Source organism: Oncorhynchus tshawytscha, linkage group LG26, assembly GCF_018296145.1.
Source record: "Oncorhynchus tshawytscha isolate Ot180627B linkage group LG26, Otsh_v2.0, whole genome shotgun sequence".
Classification (NCBI taxonomy): Eukaryota; Metazoa; Chordata; class Actinopteri; order Salmoniformes; family Salmonidae; genus Oncorhynchus; species Oncorhynchus tshawytscha.
The window spans coordinates 19,319,966-19,342,231 of NC_056454.1; the positions used below are offsets into that span (position 1 = coordinate 19,319,966).

A 22,266-nucleotide genomic window follows, 5' to 3' on the forward strand; every position below is an offset into this window, starting at 1 on the left:
GGAAGCGCCCGTGCTCCGGTCTGTTCAAACGCTGGTCCGACCAATCTGATCCCATGCTTCAAGATTGCTTCGATCACGTGGACTGGGATATGATCCGGATAGCGTCGAACAACAACATTGATGTATACGCTGATTCAATGAGCGAGTTTATTAGCAAGTGCATCGGTGATGTTGTACCAACAGGGACAGAAACCGTGGATTGATGGCAGCATCCGCGCAAAATTGAAAGCACGAACCACTGCTTTTAATCAGGGCAAGGTGACCGGAAACAGGACTGAATACAAACAGTGTAGCTATTCCCTCCGCAAGGCAATCAAACAAGCTAAGCATCAGTATAGAGACAAAGTCTCATAGGACAATACATTGCCAACGACACGGCCCACTACCAAAACCGGCGGGCTCTCCTTCATCTCAGGCAACGTGAGTAAAACATTTAAACGTGCTAACCCTTGCAAGACTGCCGGCCCAGATGGCATCCCTAGCCGCGTCCTCAGAGCATGCGCAGACCAGCTGGTTGGTGTGTTTACGGACATATTCAATCAATCCCTATCCCAGTCTACTCTTCCCACATGCTTCAAGAGGGCCACCATTGTTCCTGTTCCCAAGAAAGCTAAGGTAACTGAGTTAAACGACTATCGCCCCGTAGCACTCATTTCCGTCATCATGAAGTGCTTTGAGAGACTAGTCAAGGATCATATCACCTCCACCCTACCTGACACCCTAGACCCACTCCAATTTGCTTACCACCCAAATAGGTCCAGAGACGACGCAATCTCAACCACACTGCACACTGCCCTAACCCATCTGGAATAGAGGAATACCTATACAGCTCAGAATACAGCTCAGCATTTAACACCGTAGTACCCTCCAAACTCGTCATTAAGCTCTCGACCCTGCGTCTCGACCCCGCCCTGTGCATCTGAGTCCTGGACGTTCTGATGGGCCGCCCCCAGGTGGTGAGGGTAGGAAACAAAATCTCCACCCCGCTGATCCTTAACACTGGGGCCCCACAAGGGTGCGTTCTCAGCCCTTTCCTGTACTCACTGTTCACCCATGACTGCGTGGCCATGCACACCTCCAACTCAATCATCAAGTTTACAGATGACACTACAGTGGTAGGCTTGATTACCAACAACGACGAGACGCCTACTGGGAGGAGGTGAGGGCCCTCGGAGTGTGGTGTCAGGAAAATAACCTCTCACTCAACGTCAACAAAACAAAGGAGATGATCGTGGACTTTAGGAAACATCGTGGTCGGAACTAGTAGCACAAGCATTTCGCTACACTAGCATTAACATCTGCTAACCATGTGTATGTGACCAATACAATTTTTTTTTTTTGTGTGACGTCTGCATGAATGTGTGGTTTCATTTCAGCATAGATTTTGACAAAAATAAATTAGACTTCACCTTCATGCTGTAAATATGCCACCGAGCTACCCTTTCCAACCTCCCTGGTCTCATTCCCTTTGCCCAGGCAAGTGACACAGTCCAGTCTTTGTGAACACTTCCAACCCTGCATGTTTATGGCCTCCCAACCACTAATGGCAGTCAATGTACTGTCCTGACTGTGCCCTCACACGCAATCTCAATCACCCCATCCTGGACTTGTCTCTCTCTTTCCTTCTCAGCCAGGGATGAGAAAAGAGTAAAAGACCACATAGCAGGTAAAACCCTGGTAAATGCATTCACCTGTTAAATCACTGTTAACTTGTTTTCCTTAGAGATCTAATCAACTGTATTACACTGCAGCCTCTTGACATTCAATACTGACATAATAGAGTTGAATTCCCTCTTGAATTCAAAATAACTCGCAGGGGGACTTGGAGCTGACAGATGAAACTGTATTTGGTCATAAGAGCTGACTCCTTTCATATCAGTGGTGGTGATGTTTGATAGAGGCTGAGTCACACAATATATCACGTCCCTACAACGTCATCCATTATTTCAAGGTAATGTAGAGAGCATCTGTGTTTATCCCTTACACATATCACATAGGCTTTATACTAGAGAATAACTATGTAAATTACATAGTGACAAGGTAGCAGTGGAGGCTCCTCAGAGGAGGAAGGGGAGGACCATCAGTGAATTTCATAAAAATATATATTTTTTAACATTTAAAAAGTTATCCTTTTTAGATAAAACTATACTAAATATATTCACGTCAACAAATAATTTATTAAAACACACCATTTTGTAGCCTCAACAGCACTCTATAGGGTAACACCATGGTGTAGCCAGAGAACAGTTAGCTTCCGTCCTCCTTTGGGTACATGACTTCAAAACAAAACCTAGGAGGCTCATGGTTCTCACCCTCTTCCATAGACTTACACAATAATTCTGACAACTTCCGGAAGACATCCTCCAACCTGTCAGAGCTCTTGCAGCATGAACTGACATCTGGTCCACCCAATCAAATGATCAGAGAGTGAATCTAATACTGAAAGCATAAGCTACAGCTAGCTAGAACTAGCATAAACTGTGGTGAGTAGTTGTCTCAATGAGAGAAAAAGACAATAGTTGAACAGTCTTGAACAAATTAATTTCTTCCTCAAATGAAGAAGCAAGAGAAAGAGATGTTTTTAACATTTCAGTTTTACTTACTTACCTAGCAGCTGCAGGTAGCTAGTTTAGCCTACTCAAACACTCTGCTCAAACAGAGGGATGCTATGTTAGCTAGCTGGATATGACTATCCAACACAACACTGCAACTCTTCCAAGTCAAGGTAAACTTTTGGTTTTACTAATTTATTACCACCGCGGCCTGCCGGTGTAACTGCTAAACTGCTTACTGACTATACACTAACGTTACTGCATGATTGTAGTGGATTTACTAATGCATTAGTTATATTAGCTATGTTGACTATGATGTTAATTTAGCTAATATGGTGACACCGGTGTAGACTGTGTGTAGCGGTTATGATATGGTTATGGCTTAGAAAGGTTTCTGTTGTGCATTAAAGTCCACAAACGAGGGGGAGAGCGCATCAATGCGCATAGATCCGAGAACGAATACAACGTGGCTGCTATTAAAGTGAACTGTGTTTATGCGTGATATGGGGTATATTCATTTCGCTGATTCTGTTGAAAAACGTTTCTGAAACGGAAGCTAACAGAACGAAATGGGGATAAACATACCTGAATTTGTTGGACTAATGATTACATGCTAGATCAGCTATATGCAGGCAAGAGTGTGCAAGGCGGTATTTCATGTGTCAAGGTCTGTCAACTCAAAATTCTCTGTGTGCATCTACATTGTAAACTTTCATTCCTAGGCTAGGTTGTAGCAACCTCATGATGGGTATAGGGAAAATCAGAGTATCATGTAGTATGTTAAACTTATGGTGTTACATTGAACTGAGTGAATGAAATCTGAATGACAGCCATCCAACATGCTGTAATAGAAATAAGGCCATGCTCATGAAAAAAAATAATCGTCCTCCTGCCACTGCAATGTAGTACCTACTGTACAGTACTTTGCTCCTCTGTGTCAATTTCTATACATTTCAAATAGAGGTAAGTGGTAAACAACCTGTATTATGCTCTTGAAATTACTTTGAAATAATAATGACTATGTATAGTGTTGGCAATGGATATCAAGTGCAATATCATGTTTTTTCTTACAATACATTTTCTAAATATGGGGTCATTATTTAAGAGCCATCATCGGTCACTGAATATATGTCCACACTATAAATGATTTGATCACAATTAAATACGCTTTTCACAACAACCATTTATGAACTTTTTTTGGATTTCTTATGAAATGCAAAACAAAGTTGGACTCTAAGGACCTCTAGTGGTAAAAACCATACACACAAGTTTGCGCCTATACTTGCAATAACTGGGGACATGGGCTGGGAACCCTGTGAGGTGAGATGGAAGGCCTGTATGGTGAGACTTTGGAATAGACTGCTGGATATGCCAACTGCCAGAATAGCTAGTAAAGTTTGTCAATTGGATCTATCCATAGGGGGAGCCTGGTAACTGAAATGTCTGACATTTTTCAACAGTCTGACTGTGAACATCTGTACAAAAACCAAATTAAGGGAGACATGGATATGATTAAAAAACAACTGTTGATGCAATAAGAAAATAAGAACCTTTTGTTTGAATAAGGGTGAATTTGTGTGTTAGAAATATAATAATATTATATATAACCTACCTAAAAGCAAGAGATCGCTGTGTGCACAGGTAAGATTAGGGACATTGCCTCTGCGTATTGAAACAGGTAAGATCAGGGATATTGCCTCTGCGTATTGAAACAGGTCAGATCAGGGATATTGCCTTTGCGAATTGAAACAGGTCAGATCAGGTATATTGCCTCTGCGAATTGAAACAGGTCAGATCAGGGATATTGCCTCTGCGTATTGAAACAGGTCAGATCAGGGATATTGCCTCTGTGTATTGAAACAGGTCAGATCAGGGATATTGACTGATCAGGGATATTGTCCAAAAGACTTCTTAACAACTCTTACCCCCAAGTCATAAGACTCCTGAACAGCTAATCAAATATCCGGACTATTTACATTGTCCCCTCCCTCCCCTATGCATAGTCACTTTACCTCTACCTACGTACATGTACATATAACCTCAATTACCTTGACTAACCTGTGCCCCTGCACATTGGCTCTGTACCGGTAACCCCTGTATATAGCCTCACTACAATTATTACATTTTTTATTTATTTATCTTTTCTTTTTTACTTCAGTTCATTTAAGTAAATACTTTCTTAACCAAAAGTTGAGTTTTAAGAAAACAAGTGTCAAGGGCTTGTAAAGCAAGCATTTCACTGTAAGGTGAATGTGATGTGACAAATACAAACAAATAGCATTCCTAAGGAAGATCCATTTTCGAGTTAGCTACCAACTTCAATTTACAATGTAAAAGGTGGATTTTATGATGTAATGTCAACTTTATACATTACATTTTCAACTCACCCACATAAATTCTCCATAAATCTGCTGTGGATTACCGAGAATCCCATACCTTTATCACTGAATGTGTTTGACAATGTAAACACACTAATCAACCAGGAGACGGCATAACACCCATTTTATGCAGGAATTTAACAACTTATTTACACCGTTACAATTACATGTACTGCAACACCTGTAGGCATTGTGATAACATGTTGTGTTTAAATAAAATGCAAATAGGTTGGCTGAGAAATGGAACACTGAGTTTAAGTTTTTCTGTGCAATATCTTGACACATTCAGGAAGTAATTTTACCCAGGTATATTAGGATTATGGAATCTTTACTTGATTTAATATTGAAGCAAGATTGGACATTGGGTGTTTGTGTCTGCGGAACCTCATACCCTCACTAACGTGCTCTCGCCATCACACTGAACACTGCCCTATCCCATCTGGACAAAAGGAATACCTATGTAAGAATACTGTTCATTGACTACAGCTCAGCATTCAACACCATAGTACCCTCCAAACTCATCATCAAGCTGGAGGCCCTGGGTCTCAACCCCGCCCTGTGCAATTGGGTCCTGGACTTATAGACGGGCCGCCCCCATGTGGTGAAGGTACGAAACAACATTTCCACTTCACTGACCCTCAACACTCAGCCCTCTCCTGTACTCCCTGTTCACCCACGACTGCGTGGCCATGCACGCCTCCAACTCAATCATCAAGTTTTCAGACAACACTACAGTAGTGGGCTTGATTACCAACAACCTCTCACTCAACGTCAACAAAACAAAGGAGATGATCATGGACTTCAGGAAACAGCAGAGGGAGCAACCCCCTATCCACATCGAAGGGACAGCGGTGGAGAAGGTGGAAAGTTTTAAGTTCCTCGGCGTACACATCACAGACGAACTGAAATGGTCCACTCACACAGACAGTGTGGTGAATAAGGTGCAACAGCGCCTCTTCAATCTCAGGAGGCTGAAGAAATTTGGCTTGTCACCCAAAACCCTGACAAACTTTTACAGACGCACAATCGAGAGCATCCTGTCGGGCTATATCACAGCTTGGTACGGCAACTGACCCGCCCTCAACTGCAAGACTCTCCAGAGGTTGGTGCGGTCTGCACAACGCATCATCGGGGGCAAACTACCTGCCCTCCATGACACCTACAGCACTCGATGTCACAGGAAGGCCAAAAAGATCATCAAGGACATCAACCACCTGAGCCACTGCCTGTTCACACCGCTACCATCCAGAAGGCGAGGTCAGTACAGGTGCATCAAAGCTGGGACTGAGAGACTGAAAAATAGTTTCTATCTCAAGGCCATCAGACTGCTGAACAGCAATCACTAACTCAGAGAGGCTGCTGCCTACATTGAGACCCAATCACTGGCCATTTCAATAAATGGATCACTAGTCACTTTATACAATACACTGTAAAATAATGCCAATTGAATGATGTTTACATATCTTACATTACTCATATCACATGTATATACTGTATTTTATACCATCTATTGCACCTTCGCCATCGCTCATCCATATACTTATATGTACATATTCTCATTCACCCCTTCAGATTTGTGTGTATTAGGTAGGTGTTGGGGAATTGTTAGACTACTTGTTAGATAGTATTGTTAGATATTACTGCACTGTCGGAACAAGAAGCATAAGCATTTCGCTACACTCATATTATTATCTGCTAACCATGTGTGCACTACTGTTCAAAAGTTTGGGGTCACATAGAAATGTCCTTGTTTTTTAAAGAAAAGCATATTTTTGTCCATTAAAATAACATCAAATTGATCAGACATAAACTGTAGACATTATTAATGTTTGAAATGACTATTGTACTACTATTTTTTATGGAATATCTACATAGGAGTACAGAGGCCCATTTTCAGCAGCCATCTCTCCTGTGTTCCAATGGCACATTGTGTTAGCTAATCCAAAATTATCATTTTTAAAGGCTAATTGATCATTGGAAAATAATTTTGCAAATGTGCTTTTCTTTAAAAAAAAAGGACATTTCTAAGTGACCCCAAACTTTTGAACGGTAGCGTATGTGACAAATAAAATTGCATTTGATTTGATTTGAATAATGTGCTAAGTTACTAGTGTTTTCTGATGTTTTGTGTTCACATTTCATCACGGTTATAGAGGTGATTGTCCATTTCTAGTTGTTGCATTACAATGTATACAAATATGGCTTAAACATCAATGGTCAATGTTTAGATAACTACCTGCAAATGTATTGTCTATTATGATGGGGTGTGTCAGTATGACAAAGTCAAACACAGACTGTGCAAGTCCAACTCTTGGCCTGTAGAGGCCCGACATTTCATACTCGCCAGCAGAGGACGAAGAATTCTGTTACAATAGGCCTACAGATGTTTATTTCAGTCTAATTTATTGGACCTCTCTTTCTTGGTGGTTGACAACGTAAGTAGTTCAACAACATTTCATTTAAAGGTAATGTGGCGGTAAATCTTCAAACTGCACCGTTACATTTTATATTTGGAATGTAAAGAACCATAGTCAACATAATCAAAATATATTGTCTTGCATTTTTTATAGAAATGTTTCCCCTTAAAATATTATATTGTCCCGGTTTTGTCAATAAAAAATAGCACCACCACCAATAATTACACGTGGCAACAGCCTGGACTCAGGGGTAGACGTAACAGAGTAAATATATATCTGGGACAGCCAATTCGTATGGTATGTTACCTTTCGTATGGAATGTATTAATTTGTGGATGTCCATCATCCATTTCCTATGATATGTTACAAATTACAATTTGTATGATATTTAAGTTATGAATTTCAATTTGTAATATATGTTACCAATTTGCAGAACGTATGATATGTTATGAATTCCAATTTGTTGTGGCTAATGTTAGCTAGGGTTAGTGTTAGGAGTTAAGATTAGGGTTAAGAGTTAGGGGAAGGGTTAGCTAACATGCTAAGTAGGTTCAATGTAGTAAGTAGTTGACAGGTTGCATCATACTCATCCACCCTAACCAACCACTCTACATTCATTTAATGTAAACATACAGTACCAAATGTACTGTAGCATATTATACTATTCTGAGTGTCCCAGATGTAAGTTTACTAGTTTATGAGACCAGGCTGGTGGCTAAGATGAATAAGAAAGTGATAGAAAAAAGGTTAAAAAAATAGATAAATTAAAATGAAGAACCAATTGACCTCTTCAAGCATTTTCAGCAATCAGGTCATCCATGACATCCTTCTGATGAGTTAAAAGGGCTTGAATCAGGGCGTTAGCAGCCCCGGTGCTGGTCGCGCTATCCAGGAGCTTCCTCATCATTTCTTGTGGTGTCAACTGGGCATTCACGATGGCAGCCATTTCATCATGACAACCTCCACTCTGCAGATCATCGACAATGGCCTTCACGTTTTTCACCTGGCTAACCAGAGCTGTGCGGTTTCTTTTCAAAAATCCACGTTTGTCTTTCACAAGGAAGATAAATAAATATATTTAGGATAAATCGAATGACATTCTTATGGTAAGATACATGTATCGACAGCCCTTTCACAATATTTTTGTCTACCTGAAATTGAAGAGATCGATGGAGAATATGTCATGTTCTTGGGCTGTGATGGTCCTAAAAGAGAAAAGGTGATACTTTGAGAAATAGTGCACCAATGTCACTAACATGAAAACATGCTATAGAAACACACTAGCAGAGAGTCTAACACAGCTAAATTGGTCAGCTTTTTAAAAATTCAAACACTTTTGAACGAAGGTCCACGTGTTAGAAATGTCTACTCCGGTCCGCAGTGCAAAAAATGTAGTCACCCCTGCCTCATGCTACAGGGATTGCCATTTTAATAGGACCTCTAAACCAGGCTTAGCCTTATGTTCCCCATAGGAACGAAGAAGACTAAGGTAGTAAGTCTGAATCAGGAGAAAACCAACGTATTATTATCTAGCCTGACTGGCCTCTTTCAGTGTATACAAACAGCAGTCTCTTCCTGGATCACTATTGGTACTCAGAAATTCAAAAGTTAACATAACCATATTTCACATCCCTGAAAATTATATTTTGAGGTTATGATCAGGTAAAGACATAGTACTAAGCTATTTATGGTATTCCTAAGTCTAGTCGTATTCTTCAAAATACAAGTTATTGATAAAATATTCAATTCTGTTAGTATGTTACTTAGTCAGTTAACATTCCAGATTACCTAGTCAGAATATGGTGGTAATCCACTTCTTAAGTTCGGGATAGGTGTCATTCACCTCACTTTCTTTGAGAGTATCAAGAAACTGAGAGCATGTCTCTTCCTTTTTGAGAATGATCTTGTCAATCAGGTCGGTCACAGCAGCCTCTGGTACTGAGAGGCTCTTCAGCTCTTGATACTCTCTATCGGTAACAATACGTTTGGAGTGCACATGTTGAAGAAGGAAGCCTGAATCTGCTCGGAGCCAGTCGATGAGTTTCACCTTATTCTCAATGATCATTTTCATGGCAGGGCCCTAGAGAAGCAATTTTTACTGACATGTTGTTTGTTTCTCAAAGAAAACAATAATTACGTTTAATAATTAAGTTTTTCATCTCATGCAAAATTGGGATTGACTACCTGAGAAGAGGACACATCTTCTGTTTGCTGTGGTGGCACTGAAATATATTAAGTTGCCATTATTTTATTTCAAATATCAAATGCATGATTGAAAATAACTTTAATTAAAATATATGTGGACTGAGCTCATTTGTCAAGGTTATTTGTCAAGATGATCCTGTTCTTTAACACAGCTACCACTGAGACCTGTGAAGATAAAACCTGCCTAAATGCAGTAGTTCACCTGGACACTGTGAGGCCTGGGGGGCTGGGACCTGCATCACAGACATATTGAGGTTGCCATCGATTGTACAGTTCGATATCTCTGATGCAAATATATGGCTGTGTTTTGTTGCAACCACTTCTGCATGTGGGGGTGGTTGGCTGACGTTCATTCCTGAAAGAGACATTTTGTGTCCAAGTAAATATACAATTGTGTTATGTTCTTCTTATGGTGCTAGCTGTTAGTAAGCAATACAACTTTCTCAGTATGACCACGTTGACTTATTCACAGTTGCACTCACCAGATCGATTCCCCGATCCTGCTTGAACGGTTACATGCATGTCTAAGTCTTTAATACCGCGGACATTGGTGACTTTCCTGGTATCAACAGTGCTGTTGCAATCCGCATACACCTTTGGGCTGGATGAAGCTTTAAAACACATCCGTTATTGCCATGTTAGATAAGGACCTTATAGCATGTAATGAAAACATTGTACCAGCAAACCCGACCATTAAATTGGTGCCTTATGTCTATGTGTTTATGTACTGTATAGTAACACCTATTTAAAAGCTTTACTGTAAGAGTTGTATGTATTCTCATCATTACCATATGAAGTATTTCTAAATGTTTTTTTTTCATCACTACAAATGTTGATGTGTACTACTTACCTTGTGTGCTCTTGCTGAAATGTTGTTGAAGGCCTGGATAATGTGTCTGCTCGTCCTTCAGAATCTTAAGGAAGTCCTGACATGTACTTTCTTCCATTTCAATGAATGTCTCCAAAAGAAGACTGATCTTCCCTGGGTCCGTTTTTTGATTGCGAATAGCCTTATCCTGTTTAGCTGTTAGGAGATCGTCACACTTGTCAATGATAAACTCAGCATCCATCGTCGATAACCACTTGCACAGGTCCTCCTTGTATGACTTCAGAAATTCCATGGCCTATTTGGAAATAATAAACACATCTCTGTTGGGTAAAACAGTCTTAATATTTGTATAGGTTGGTAGCAATCTATGTTTAACTGGACCAATATAATGTTTATTAAGGCATGATTATGGTTTACCCAAGGTGGTTATGGAATATTAAACAACCGCAGGTTTAGAGTGCATCATGATTTTATGTTATTAAGTAGAACAAACAATAATACGTATAGTATGATCTTGTAGCAAAGTAAAATACCATGTCACCCTTTCTGGTATCCTGTTAACCCTTACAATGTCACTCTATGATAAAGTAAGTACCTTCTAAGTTAATAAAATACTGAACATGATACTGAATACTTAAAAACGTCTTCAGGCAAGAAGCCATAACGGTGTGGACGCAGGCCTACAAAACATCAGCAGTTAATTGTATTGGTGGACGTAACGTAAACTTGACGAACAACGGCTGGTTTTCACACAAAGCTCAAGTAAAGCAGCTTCAGTACTTCTAAGAATAAACGGCAGAACAGGAAGATAACTTACCAAATGTTAAAGGTCTAACGGTACAGGTTCTGGTAGTAAATGTAAATCTGAAGACTGAAAAGACTTAACTTGAAAAAGTCCCGAAAAGCTCAAATGTGGCTGAGGCAAACTTTCTGCGTTATATAACCACGTTTACACAACTGGTGAACACATAAAGCGAAAGCGAAAGTACAGATTGCGCCGTAAGATTCACTTTGAGGAGTAATGTGTAGCTCAGTTGATAGAGCATGCCGCTTGCAACGCTAGGGTTGTGGATTCGATTTCCACAGGTACCGATTGGACATTTTATTTCCTTTAAATGTATGCACTCACTACTGTAAATCGCTCTGGATAAGAGTGTCTGATAAATGACTTAAATGTAAAATTAGTAGTATGCTATGCCAGGTGCTCTTGTACTTGACCTTTCCTTGACATCCCAGGGTAGGGATGAAAGTGAAGTCCCTGTCTCACTGGGCAGGCAAAACATTTACTGGTTCTAAGATGTGGGTTGAGCGGGTAGTGATATGCAGGCAAAAATACACAAGACACTTGTAAGAGTGGAACAAGTTGAAATAAAATAGAAACAGGTTGGCTGAGAAATGGAACACTGACCTTACCTTTTCCTGTGCAATATCTAGAAACATCCAGGAAGTCATTTGACCCAGTTTTATTAGGATTATTGTATCTTTACTTGATTTAATATTAAAGCAAGATTGGACATTGGGTGTTTGCGTCTGTGTCTGTGGAACCTCGTAACCTCACTAACGTGCTCAGAATAATGTGCTAAGTTACTAGTGTTTTCTGATGTTTTGTGTTCATATTTCATCACGGTTATAGAGGTGATTGTCCATTTCTAGTTGTTGCATTACAATGTATACAAATATGGCTTAAACATCAATGGTCAATGTTTAGATAACTACCTGCAAATGTATTGTCTATTATGATGGGGTGTGTCAGTATGACAAAGTCAAACACAGACTGTGCAAGTCCAACTCTTGGCCTGTAGAGGCCCGACATTTCATACTCGCCAGCAGAGGACGAAGAATTCTGTTACAATAGGCCTACAGATGTTTATTTCAGTCTAATTTATTGGACCTCTCTTTCTTGGTGGTTGACAACGTAAGTAGTTCAACAACATTTCATTTAAAGGTAATGTGGCGGTAAATCTTCAAACTGCACCGTTACATTTTATATTTGGAATATAAAGAACCATAGTCAACATAATCAAAATATATTGTCTTGCATTTTTTATAGAAATGTTTCCCCTTAAAATATTATATTGTCCCGGTTTTGTCAATAAAAAATAGCACCGCCACCAATAATTACACGTGGCAACAGCCTGGACTCAGGGGTAGACGTAACAGAGTAAATATATATCTGGGACAGCCAATTCGTATGGTATGTTACCTTTCGTATGGAATGTATTAATTTGTGGATGTCCATCATCCATTTCCTATGATATGTTACAAATTACAATTTGTATGATATTTAAGTTATGAATTTCAATTTGTAATATATGTTACCAATTTGCAGAACGTATGATATGTTATGAATTCCAATTTGTTGTGGCTAATGTTAGCTAGGGTTAGTGTTAGGAGTTAAGAGTTAGGGGAAGGGTTAGCTAACATGCTAAGTAGGTTCAATGTAGTAAGTAGTTGACAGGTTGCATCATACTCATCCACCCTAACCAACCACTCTACATTCATTTAATGTAAACATACAGTACCAAATGTACTGTAGCATATTATACTATTCTGAGTGTCCCAGATGTAAGTTTACTAGTTTATGAGACCAGGCTGGTGGCTAAGATGAATAAGAAAGTGATAGAAAAAAGGTAAAAAAATAGATCAATTATAATGAAGAACCAATTGACCTCTTCAAGCATTTTCAGCAATCAGGTCATCCATGACATCCTTCTGATGAGTTAAAAGGGCTTGAATCAGGGCGTTAGCAGCCCCGGTGCTGGTCGCGCTATCCAGGAGCTTCCTCATCATTTCTTGTGGTGTCAACTGGGCATTCACGATGGCAGCCATTTCATCATGACAACCTCCACTCTGCAGATCATCGACAATGGCCTTCACGTTTTTCACCTGGCTAACCAGAGCTGTGCGGTTTCTTTTCAAAAACTCACGTTTGTCTTTCACAAGGAGGAAAAATAAATATATTTAGGATAAATCAAATTACATTCTTATGGTAAGATACATGTATCGATAGCATTTTCAGTGTTAAAGCCCTTTCACAATATTTTTGTCTACCTGAAATTGAAGAGATCGATGGAGATCATGTTCTTGGGCCGTGATGGTTCTAAAAGAGAAAAGGTGATACATTGAGAAATAGTGCACCAATGTCACTAATATGAAACCACGTGATGGGAACAGTTTCCTGGTATCAACAGTGCTGTTGCAATCTGCATACACCGTTGGGCTGACTGAAGCTTCAAAACACATGAGTTTTTGCCATGTTAGCTAATGACCTTACAGCATGTAATGAAAACATTGTACCAGCAAACCCGACCATTAAATTGGTGCCTTATGTCTATGTGTTTATGTACTGTATAGTAACACCTATTTAAAAGCTTTACTGTAAGAGTTGTATGTATTCTCATCATTACCATTTGAAGTATTTCTAAATGGTTTTTGTCACTACAAATGTTGCTGTATGCTTTTATTTTATTTTAAAAAGCAATCAAAGATGAGTGACAATGAGAAAGCGATCAAAGTTTCCATAGAAGTGCCCTTAATACTGTATATTACCTAAGTAAAAAAACTATCAATAATCATTAACACTGAACGGGTTGTGTTTTTGGTCATTGGCATTTTGTTATGTAGTCTGCCCTTCTGAAGACATATAGTATGTTTGACTTCTATAGTGTCTGTATCACAATAGTGGATAATATATTGCCAGTTATGTATGTGCTTTGTTGAACTGAAATATCATACACATTTTTACAAGTGTCGGGTATGTGTAAATGGCTGTAAGGGAGTCAGGTGCAGGAGAGCAGATATCGGGTAGCCAACGGAGCCTTTTTATTTAGGGGAACCAAAAGCACACGGCAAAGTGAACACGAAATAACAGTACGGGTTAACCCAGCGCAACAGACTAAAGTGCGGATGACATGAAGCTGAATTAACAATACCACACAAAGACCTGAGGGGAAACAGAGGGTTAAATTCACAACGCATGAGGGGAAATGAGAACCGGGTGTGTGGGAAGACAAGACAACTGGATCGACGATGGCTAGAAGACCGCCGAGCACCGCCCGAACAAGGAGCGGCATCGACTTCGGTAGAAGTCGTGACAAGCCTCTGTGCCAACCAGTGATGAGTCATTTGCAAGCAAACTCCTATGCATCATAACAGGCTCGCACAAGCATATTTGAAAATGTAATTACTCTTTCAATATTCTCTTGACTTAAACAACAACTCATGCCATTATAAATTGTACAAAATCTAGGGACGACAAGAATAATAGACTTTAGTTGATAAAACCATGACTGTGGTGAAGTACCAGCAAGTACAAGCAGTTACATTTAAGTGGCAGAGGTGGAATGAGAGAAGTCTAGAGTCCCGTGAACTAGATGAACAACAGCTGGTTTTCAACAGAGCGGGAGCAGCCATCTCACCCAACATACAGTTCAAAGGTTACAGGACAGGAAGATATCATTTACCACAGGACGTCTAACAGAGCAGAATCTGGCAGTGAACGTAAATCTGGAGACCTTACAACTTTCCGTACTGACAAGTTCAAATGTTGCTGAGGCAAATGTGTGCTTACTTCCAGGAATGTAACAGACTTTCTTCATGTGAGTATAGTCAATCACAGACTCAGATTCACAATGAAACTTAAGTGAAGACATGCATGGTGGGCTTGTAAAGGTGCAGCCTACACAAATGCGTTCTATGTTATGAGTAAGAAATGGCACAGGTGAAGTGAAACTAAGATTCCTTTAAGTTTCAACAGGTTTGCATTCGACAGATGAATACAAGAGATTGTACAACACCCACCTTTAGGCATTGTCATAACATGTATTGACACAGTCAGTGCAATTTGATGTCTATGACTATTCCCCTACACAACTTCAGCTCATGCTCCTAGTTCAGCTTTTTGAGTGGCTTTTCCTCCATGTGATGACAGGTTCTTGTCATTGTCCTTATCATGGTTTCCTGGGGGTGAGGTGGCCCAAAGTCACACTCAGTAGGCAAACGTTGTGGAGCGCTGCAGATAGAAATGTCATGAATTGAACTGACATGAATATTTATTGTTCATGTCAGAGGGACATGTTTATTCTACGTTGTAAATTTATATCTGAACATTCCACAACTGAATATAGCCCTGAACTCAGTGTCTCTCTGGGCAAGCACTCGGCCCCTCCCCTCTCTCCTGTGAGACGTTGGTACTAGTTCCGCTAGCACCATGGTTGGTCCCCTGGGGGGCGTCATCATTTGGGGTCTGGCCCCCCAAGGCGCCTTTCCCGCTGTACTCTTTGTTCAATTCCTCACCGGAGACGAGAAGGGGGGGCTTAATATGGAGCGTGGCTCTCTTGACAAAGGTGCCACTACGATCCAGCATCATCTGCCTATTCCCAACAGTTGGCTGGTTGTTGGGCTCGCTCATATCCACTCCAGAGTCAAGACTGGTGTCACGGCTGTCCCCTGCCGCCCTGCGTTTTCTCTTGGAGTCCGTGACGGAGGAAGAGTTGCGGCAGATCTCTGCGGCCGGTTTGCCCTCCAGGGATACAAACCATGCCCGCGGGGCGAGAGGAGAGGGCCTGGCCCTGGTGAGCTCTGAGGGGGTCTGCTCTGAATTCTGGTCTGCTTCCTGGAGCTCACTGGAAAAGGGACGCCCACCCCCAGGGCGGTGGCCTCCTCTTCCTCTGGCCTCGTTCAGCGTGCTGGGGACTGAGACGGACTCTGGGAGGCTGCTGTAGTAGCGGCTCCAGGACTCTGGCTTGAAGGTGGAGGTGTCCCCGTGAAGCCCTCCCTGTCCCTGTGAAGTCCCCTCCCTGCCGTGCCCCTGGGAGCGCTCCAGAGTGGCCAGAGGGGCCTTGGGTAAAGTCTGTGTGAGGTTGTCCATGCCCACAGTTTGTCCTTGCCCAAGGTCGTACATCCCACCTGTTCGGGGCAGGGTGGCAGACCTGCATCCCGGAGAGGGCTGCTCTGGTGAGCTCCAAAGCCCCGGAGCATGGCGGATAGCCACAGGTTGGTTGTGGAAGTGGAGCAGTCTGTCCTGGAGGAACAAGCTCTCATTGAGAGAGAGAGGTAGATTTATCCCCTCAGAAATGCCCCGTATCCACAGAATGTCACTGCTGTTGACAAGAAGGGCCTGCTGCAAAGGCCTGGAGGACTCTGGACCAATAAGATCTGTACCCTCAATGTAAATGTTGAAGTCGTCATTGTACTTGGAAGTGGCTGAATCGTCCAATTTTCCATCGCCCCTCCTCGTTAATAATTGGTGGGATACGTCTTCAGAGTGGGTGGAGTCTTGAGAGGACACTTCGCAGAGTTGGTTGTCATGTGTCGTGGTGGTTTGGTCCATCTCCAACGACGCCATGTTGGTGGCGTGGATCCTCTTTGTCTTAGGTTCCCTAGAAGAACATTTGTGGATCGAAACAGAAACCTCTCTTAGGAAATGCAACATGTTTCTAATCAGACCACCATTGAAAGGTGGATCAGCTTCAAATGGTCACTATCACTATGGTATATACAATCAGTTGATATCAGATCATAACATTAGTTGACATCGTTAAAAGATGACTATACTATACTATATTGACAAAAGTTCAAATGTGAAACAAAATATCAATTAACAGTTTGATGACACTGGAGATTTGTCAATTCACTTGGTTAATCTGGCCCATTAACGTCTAAACAATAACAGATTAGTGAGGTAACAACAAAATGAATCCATCTCTTACCTACGACAACAGAGCATCACTGCTAAAACTCCAACAAGGAGGACAAGAGTTCCTCCTAGCACAGCCACGATCAAGGAGCTATGGTAGGAGATGAAGTCCATAGGGGTGGCATGTCCCATGTAACCTATATTAACATTAGCACAGAAGAGTCTGGTTAAAAGTTTGGAGAGCGTTATGAGAGCACAAAAAATAACTCATATACTGTAGAACAATAGACAATCTGCTTACTGGAAATGACCACCAGCTATAAATAATGTATAGTTCAATATATCTAGCAATGGTTGAATTGCATTCTGGGCCTAAAATTAATACAATTATGAAGTAATTTTGCACACCCAATTTTTCAGTTTTTGAATTGTTAAAAAGTTTGAAATATCCAATAAATGTCGCTCCATCCATCTTCCACTTCATGTTTGTGTCCCACTTGTTGTTGATTCTTCACAAAAAATACAGTTTTATATGTTTATGTTTGAAGCCTGAAATGTGGCAAAAGGTCGCAACTCCCAATTTTTCAGTTTTTGAATTGTTAAAAAAGTTTGAAATATCCACATGTTTGTGTCACAGTTCAAGGGGGCCGAATACTTTCGCAAGGCACTGTAGTACATACCCTTGATCGAAGGCATGGGTGCTGCTATCCAGTAGCCTAGATGAGGGGCCATGAAGGTCCAAAACAACTTCCCCTCCTCCATCTTCATAATTCCCAGTCCTCTGTTCATCCAGGCACCTGAATAATATTGATGACATGAATGTTGAAGTGTTGAAGACATGAATGAACTACTGATCTAGGGTCAGCCTTCCTTCCCCAAATCCTAACCTTAACCATTAGAGGGTAACATGTAAAACTGACCTTAGATCATTGTCTAGGGGAACTTCCCCTAACTACCTCTACACCCACCAGTAGTATGGTCAAAGGACCAGGCTGGCACAGCATGAGAGGCCTGCAGTCCAGAGTTGTCCCCCAGGGGTAGAGTGATCTGTACTGGCCCGGTCACCTGGATCTCTCTGCCATTGGACAAGAGTTGAGCACTGACAGCTGCTATGGGGCTCAACTCAATGCTGCTGTATCCTGAAACAGAAAACACTGACTTTAAGACCTTTGAAATACAAAAGATCGACGAAAAAGGTCTTATCATTACAGTATTGCTAATTTGTAGGCCGTTGTCTCTTGCTCTGTACCTCCCTCCGAATGTGGTTTGGAAAAGCTGCACAAACACACAAACACATATACCTGACTGGTTGATGAGAAGACCAGTGGTGTAGGCGTGGCAGTCTTTCCCAACGGGAGGCTGAGGCGTTGTTAGGTAAGCTCTGAAAGAGGAGAGGCTTCTTCTGTCTGTCAGGTTCAGGAGACTCTTAGGGAACTGGACCCTGGGCTGAGACAAGGCATCTACAGATGAAAAGACATATGCTAATTAAGAAGATAAATTACAAAAACAAGGCCATGTTTAGCTTATGTTCAAGAACTAGGACCTATGAATAAGAGTAGCTACCCGTACGTACACTCGTAGAAAAAAGGCTTACAAAAGGGTTCTTCGACTGTCCCCATAGGAGAACCCTTTTTGGTTCCAGGTAGAGCTCTATTGGGTTCCATGTAGAACCCTCTGTAAAAGGAATGGAACTCAAAAGGGTTCTATATGGAACTCAAAAGGATTCTACATGGAACCAAAAGGGTTCTACCTGGAACCCAAAAGGGTTCTTGAAAGGGTTCTCCTATGTGGACAGACGAAGAAGCCTTTTAGGTTCTAGATAGCACCTTTTTTTCTAGGAGTGTAAATAAAGCATCATAGAATGGATAATAACAGGAAAGTAAATCAGACAATAAAGACGCAACATACATACCAGATGTTTTGCCAGTTATCAGAACTGAATCGTCAAACCACCAGATGTTGCCTTGGTTTATGGACAACAGGGACATGGTCACAGCTGAAAATACTGCAATAAACCAGAAGGGAAAATGCACTGTGAAACTTTCCAGAGGCACTTGCTTGATTTGATCCCCACACCGTCACTACGTAGTTGTTACATTGAGAAACTAGATGGCGATCTCACATTAGAATTCAACAGCTTATGCAATGACAAGCCGCCACGACGAGTACACACATACACCACACACACTTACTTGGTATCCTGGTGGTTTTCCAGGGCAGCAGGGTGAGCAGGTAACTATCCATGCTAGCCACGATGGTGAGGGGTAACCCCAGTTGGTAGGGCACATAAAGAAAAACTCTACCATCCTCAGTGGTGAGAGCAGAGTTGGTCCTGGTGTAGTTCACATACACCTCCACTGTGGCTAGGCTCAGGGCGTGGCGGGTTGACATGTCATTGACCTGGACCTTCAGAGGGAATTCAGAGCCTGGAGAAAGCAAAGGATAAATTCAGTTCAATGATCAAATATTTTTCCTTTTTACAATTCGATACTGTAATGTAGACAACACTGATTGGCAATGTTTTTTAATCAATGATATAGTCCTGATTAAAGCAAAATAGGCCTTAATAAGAACACTATAAACAAAAACATTTGAGGATTTCCCTGTGGATGTCTATTCAATTGTCCCACGGGACCTATGTGATGCAGAAACTCAATTTGGCCGATTATTGAGAATATATAAAGACGTTTGAAAGATAACATTGTGCTACATCAGCAAACAGGCTAATAAAGATATTGTCCGGCTATCAAATCCTTTCTTTGGGCTGATTCTATAGAGGTGGACAGGTGACAATTCATCTCTGGGTAGGCTTATATTACATCCCTTTCAACAGTCCTGCAGTTTTCAGATCGGTAGAGATGAAGGAGAGATGTGAAGGGGATGAAGCCTGCCCTACTGCCACTTCACACTCATGTTCAACCAAGCAGTCTTAGTGGACCAACAGGACAGAAGGGCCTGTTTAATCTGCAGTGGAGGTGAATAATACCAGATTACTATAATCTACTTGTTTGGAGAATTGGGGCCCACTTCTGAGAGATTTACGGTTTGGACAGAATGGGGGTTTATGGGCTATGAGGTCATAATTCCAATAGAGATGGCTAGATATGTGATTCCACCTGCTATTAACTCAAATTAGATGGAGATTGAGAAGCCAGCTATAGTTGGTAACGCCAATCATATGACAGGATATGTAGAATATCTTTTGAGACTTGGAAACAGAACATCAAATGGTTTCAGTGGGAATTAGGCTACATCATGCAGGAAAGTGTGTGTGTTTGTTTGTGTGTGTGTGTGTGTGTACACCAATAGGAGGAGCAGATGGGCCTGTGGAGACTGATCCTCTATGGCTCCGGTTCAGAGACTGCTGTGTTGGGATTAAGCCATTCCCTCTACAATTGCACAACATCACCGGGACAATCCAAGTCAAATTGCTGTCCTATAGACACCATACTGAAATGTATAGGAAAGTGGAATGGTGCTGAGATTTAGGTCATTTCGGTGCATACAGTTAGCCTTGTCCCAGATCCGTTTGTGCCATTTTACGAGCCCCTATGGTCATTGGCAAGGCAATAGCAAACAGATCTGGGACCAGGCTAGTTTATGGTAAGACCTTGTAGGGTGTGTCATGTTGTCCAGCAGAGAGGACAATAAAACAGTGTGACCCTGTTAGGAGACACACCAGGAGGAATTCAACAAGTCCTTGTCTTAGCCTCTTCAATGTGGGACAAAATATCTAATTCCTGATCCCATTAGTCTGGTCCTAGACCTCTTTGTGCTGTAAGACAGCACAAAGAGAACTGGGACAAGGCTACTGAACATCTGGTACATGATAAAAGGTACCTTTTGTTCTTTTGTTGTGAATAAATGTTCCTCATTGGACGCAATGAGCGAGAAGTGCACGTGAATAAGCATTATGCTAATTAACTCCTACACAATGAATAAATCATAAAGACTCTGAACAGAAATATGAATGCAAGCCTGTCATTCATTCGGCATTGTAAACAAGTAGGCAGCCTGCTGTTTAGATGCTATGAGGCCCTTGGATCATGCTGTAATGGTGGTCCAGACTCCAAACCAATATCATGACTAGCAAAATGAAAATGAACACGTTTGGCTTTGGAAATGAGCTGTTCGTTCTAGTTCATTCACACTCTGAATGACATGATCTGCTAAATATTATTCACTCTCCTTGCTGACTAACAAACAGCAGATGGATAGACATGCATTGCACAGCATGTCTTACATTGTGGTATATTTTGCTTACAGCACTCCTAATGGGGATTCTACCGCAATTTAAACTGACTCTCTCATTCAAAGGTTCTCTGGAGGGAAAATGAAAAATATAACCAACCTGTGCTGCCTCACCTGTAGGCCTACCATGCAAGTATGGCATACTATGCACATTTAATATATCTGAAGATGTTAAAAAAAATGATCATGAAATTTACGAGATTAAAATGTTCGTTGGCTATCTATGCACTTTACACAATATTATTTTAACACCACACACTTTGAAGATCTTTATTCATAATCAGGATCCACATTCCATCTATTAACTGATTGGCGAACACATACCTGACGAGTAGACTGATGCTGTCTGGTCCTGATGCTGAATTTGTTGAACCACTTGATGGTCTGCTGCGCCCTTAACAATAGAGTCTACAATATCGCCGTCATCGCGCTGTGCCATCTGGCGCGCGGCAGAGAAACTGCTTGCGGTCAATCTCATCCCGTCCCTGTAGAATAGCGCGAATAACAACAGGTAAACTCCTAATACTGACATGACTACTTGCAGTTACAAAGCGAGACATAACGGTAAACATTAGGCATGAGTCCCACATTATCCTCCGCATAGTAGGCCATTGTAGTTCTCTAAGCGATACTATTAGTTCAACATGAACATCCTCGTTCAGAATCTACTGTCACTACCAGTACCAGCATGCAAGACAGGTCTGTAGTCTTTGACAAACTCCACCCCTTTTGTCCTATTAAATGTCGCCTCATGCGTTTCGTTTTTTGAATGTCTGTTTTTTGAATATATGTGTATAGGCCTAAATATATACACAATTGTATGTAGGCCTACTTTACAGGTACAGATCATAAATAGCCCAGTACCAGTTAATTAGTAAACAAGTACATTAACTGCCAATATGAGTGGTCCTCTCTACATTGGTTTTGTAAAAATGTGATGAAACAACAACAAACAATATAAACAAACACCATATGTAATGATGGTAACAGTCTATGGC

At 41.2% G+C, this 22,266-nt stretch overlaps 2 protein-coding genes across 4 annotated transcripts; both read right to left on the reverse strand.

The window, feature by feature from the left end:
* Positions 1-7,312: 7,312 nt before the first annotated feature.
* On the reverse strand, positions 7,313-11,362 carry LOC112225308. 3 transcript variants are annotated; one of them, XM_024389129.2, is made up of 8 exons: positions 11,198-11,362; positions 10,402-10,675; positions 10,034-10,162; positions 9,754-9,906; positions 9,531-9,568; positions 9,135-9,426; positions 8,498-8,551; positions 7,313-8,396 (listed from the first exon to the last, which is right to left on the reverse strand). In XM_024389129.2, the coding sequence occupies exons 2-6, from the start codon at positions 10,670-10,672 to the stop codon at positions 9,139-9,141; spliced, it is 879 nt and encodes a 292-aa protein (XP_024244897.1). In that variant the 5' UTR covers positions 10,673-10,675; positions 11,198-11,362; the 3' UTR covers positions 7,313-8,396; positions 8,498-8,551; positions 9,135-9,138. The 3 variants fall into 3 exon arrangements, with proteins under 3 accessions (XP_024244897.1, XP_042162633.1, XP_024244898.2); XM_042306699.1 differs by lacking the exon at positions 9,135-9,426 and having other exon boundaries at positions 11,198-11,360; XM_024389130.2 differs by lacking the exons at positions 9,135-9,426; positions 9,531-9,568 and having other exon boundaries at positions 11,198-11,360.
* A 2,818-nt stretch (positions 11,363-14,180) lies between these two features.
* On the reverse strand, positions 14,181-22,110 carry LOC112225309 (protein FAM171B-like). The gene is made up of 8 exons (XM_024389131.1): positions 21,593-22,110; positions 19,210-19,443; positions 18,930-19,022; positions 18,319-18,477; positions 17,986-18,156; positions 17,698-17,814; positions 17,091-17,214; positions 14,181-16,760 (listed from the first exon to the last, which is right to left on the reverse strand). The coding sequence occupies exons 1-8, from the start codon at positions 21,798-21,800 to the stop codon at positions 15,515-15,517; spliced, it is 2,352 nt and encodes a 783-aa protein (XP_024244899.1). The 5' UTR covers positions 21,801-22,110; the 3' UTR covers positions 14,181-15,514.
* Positions 22,111-22,266: the final 156 nt, after the last annotated feature.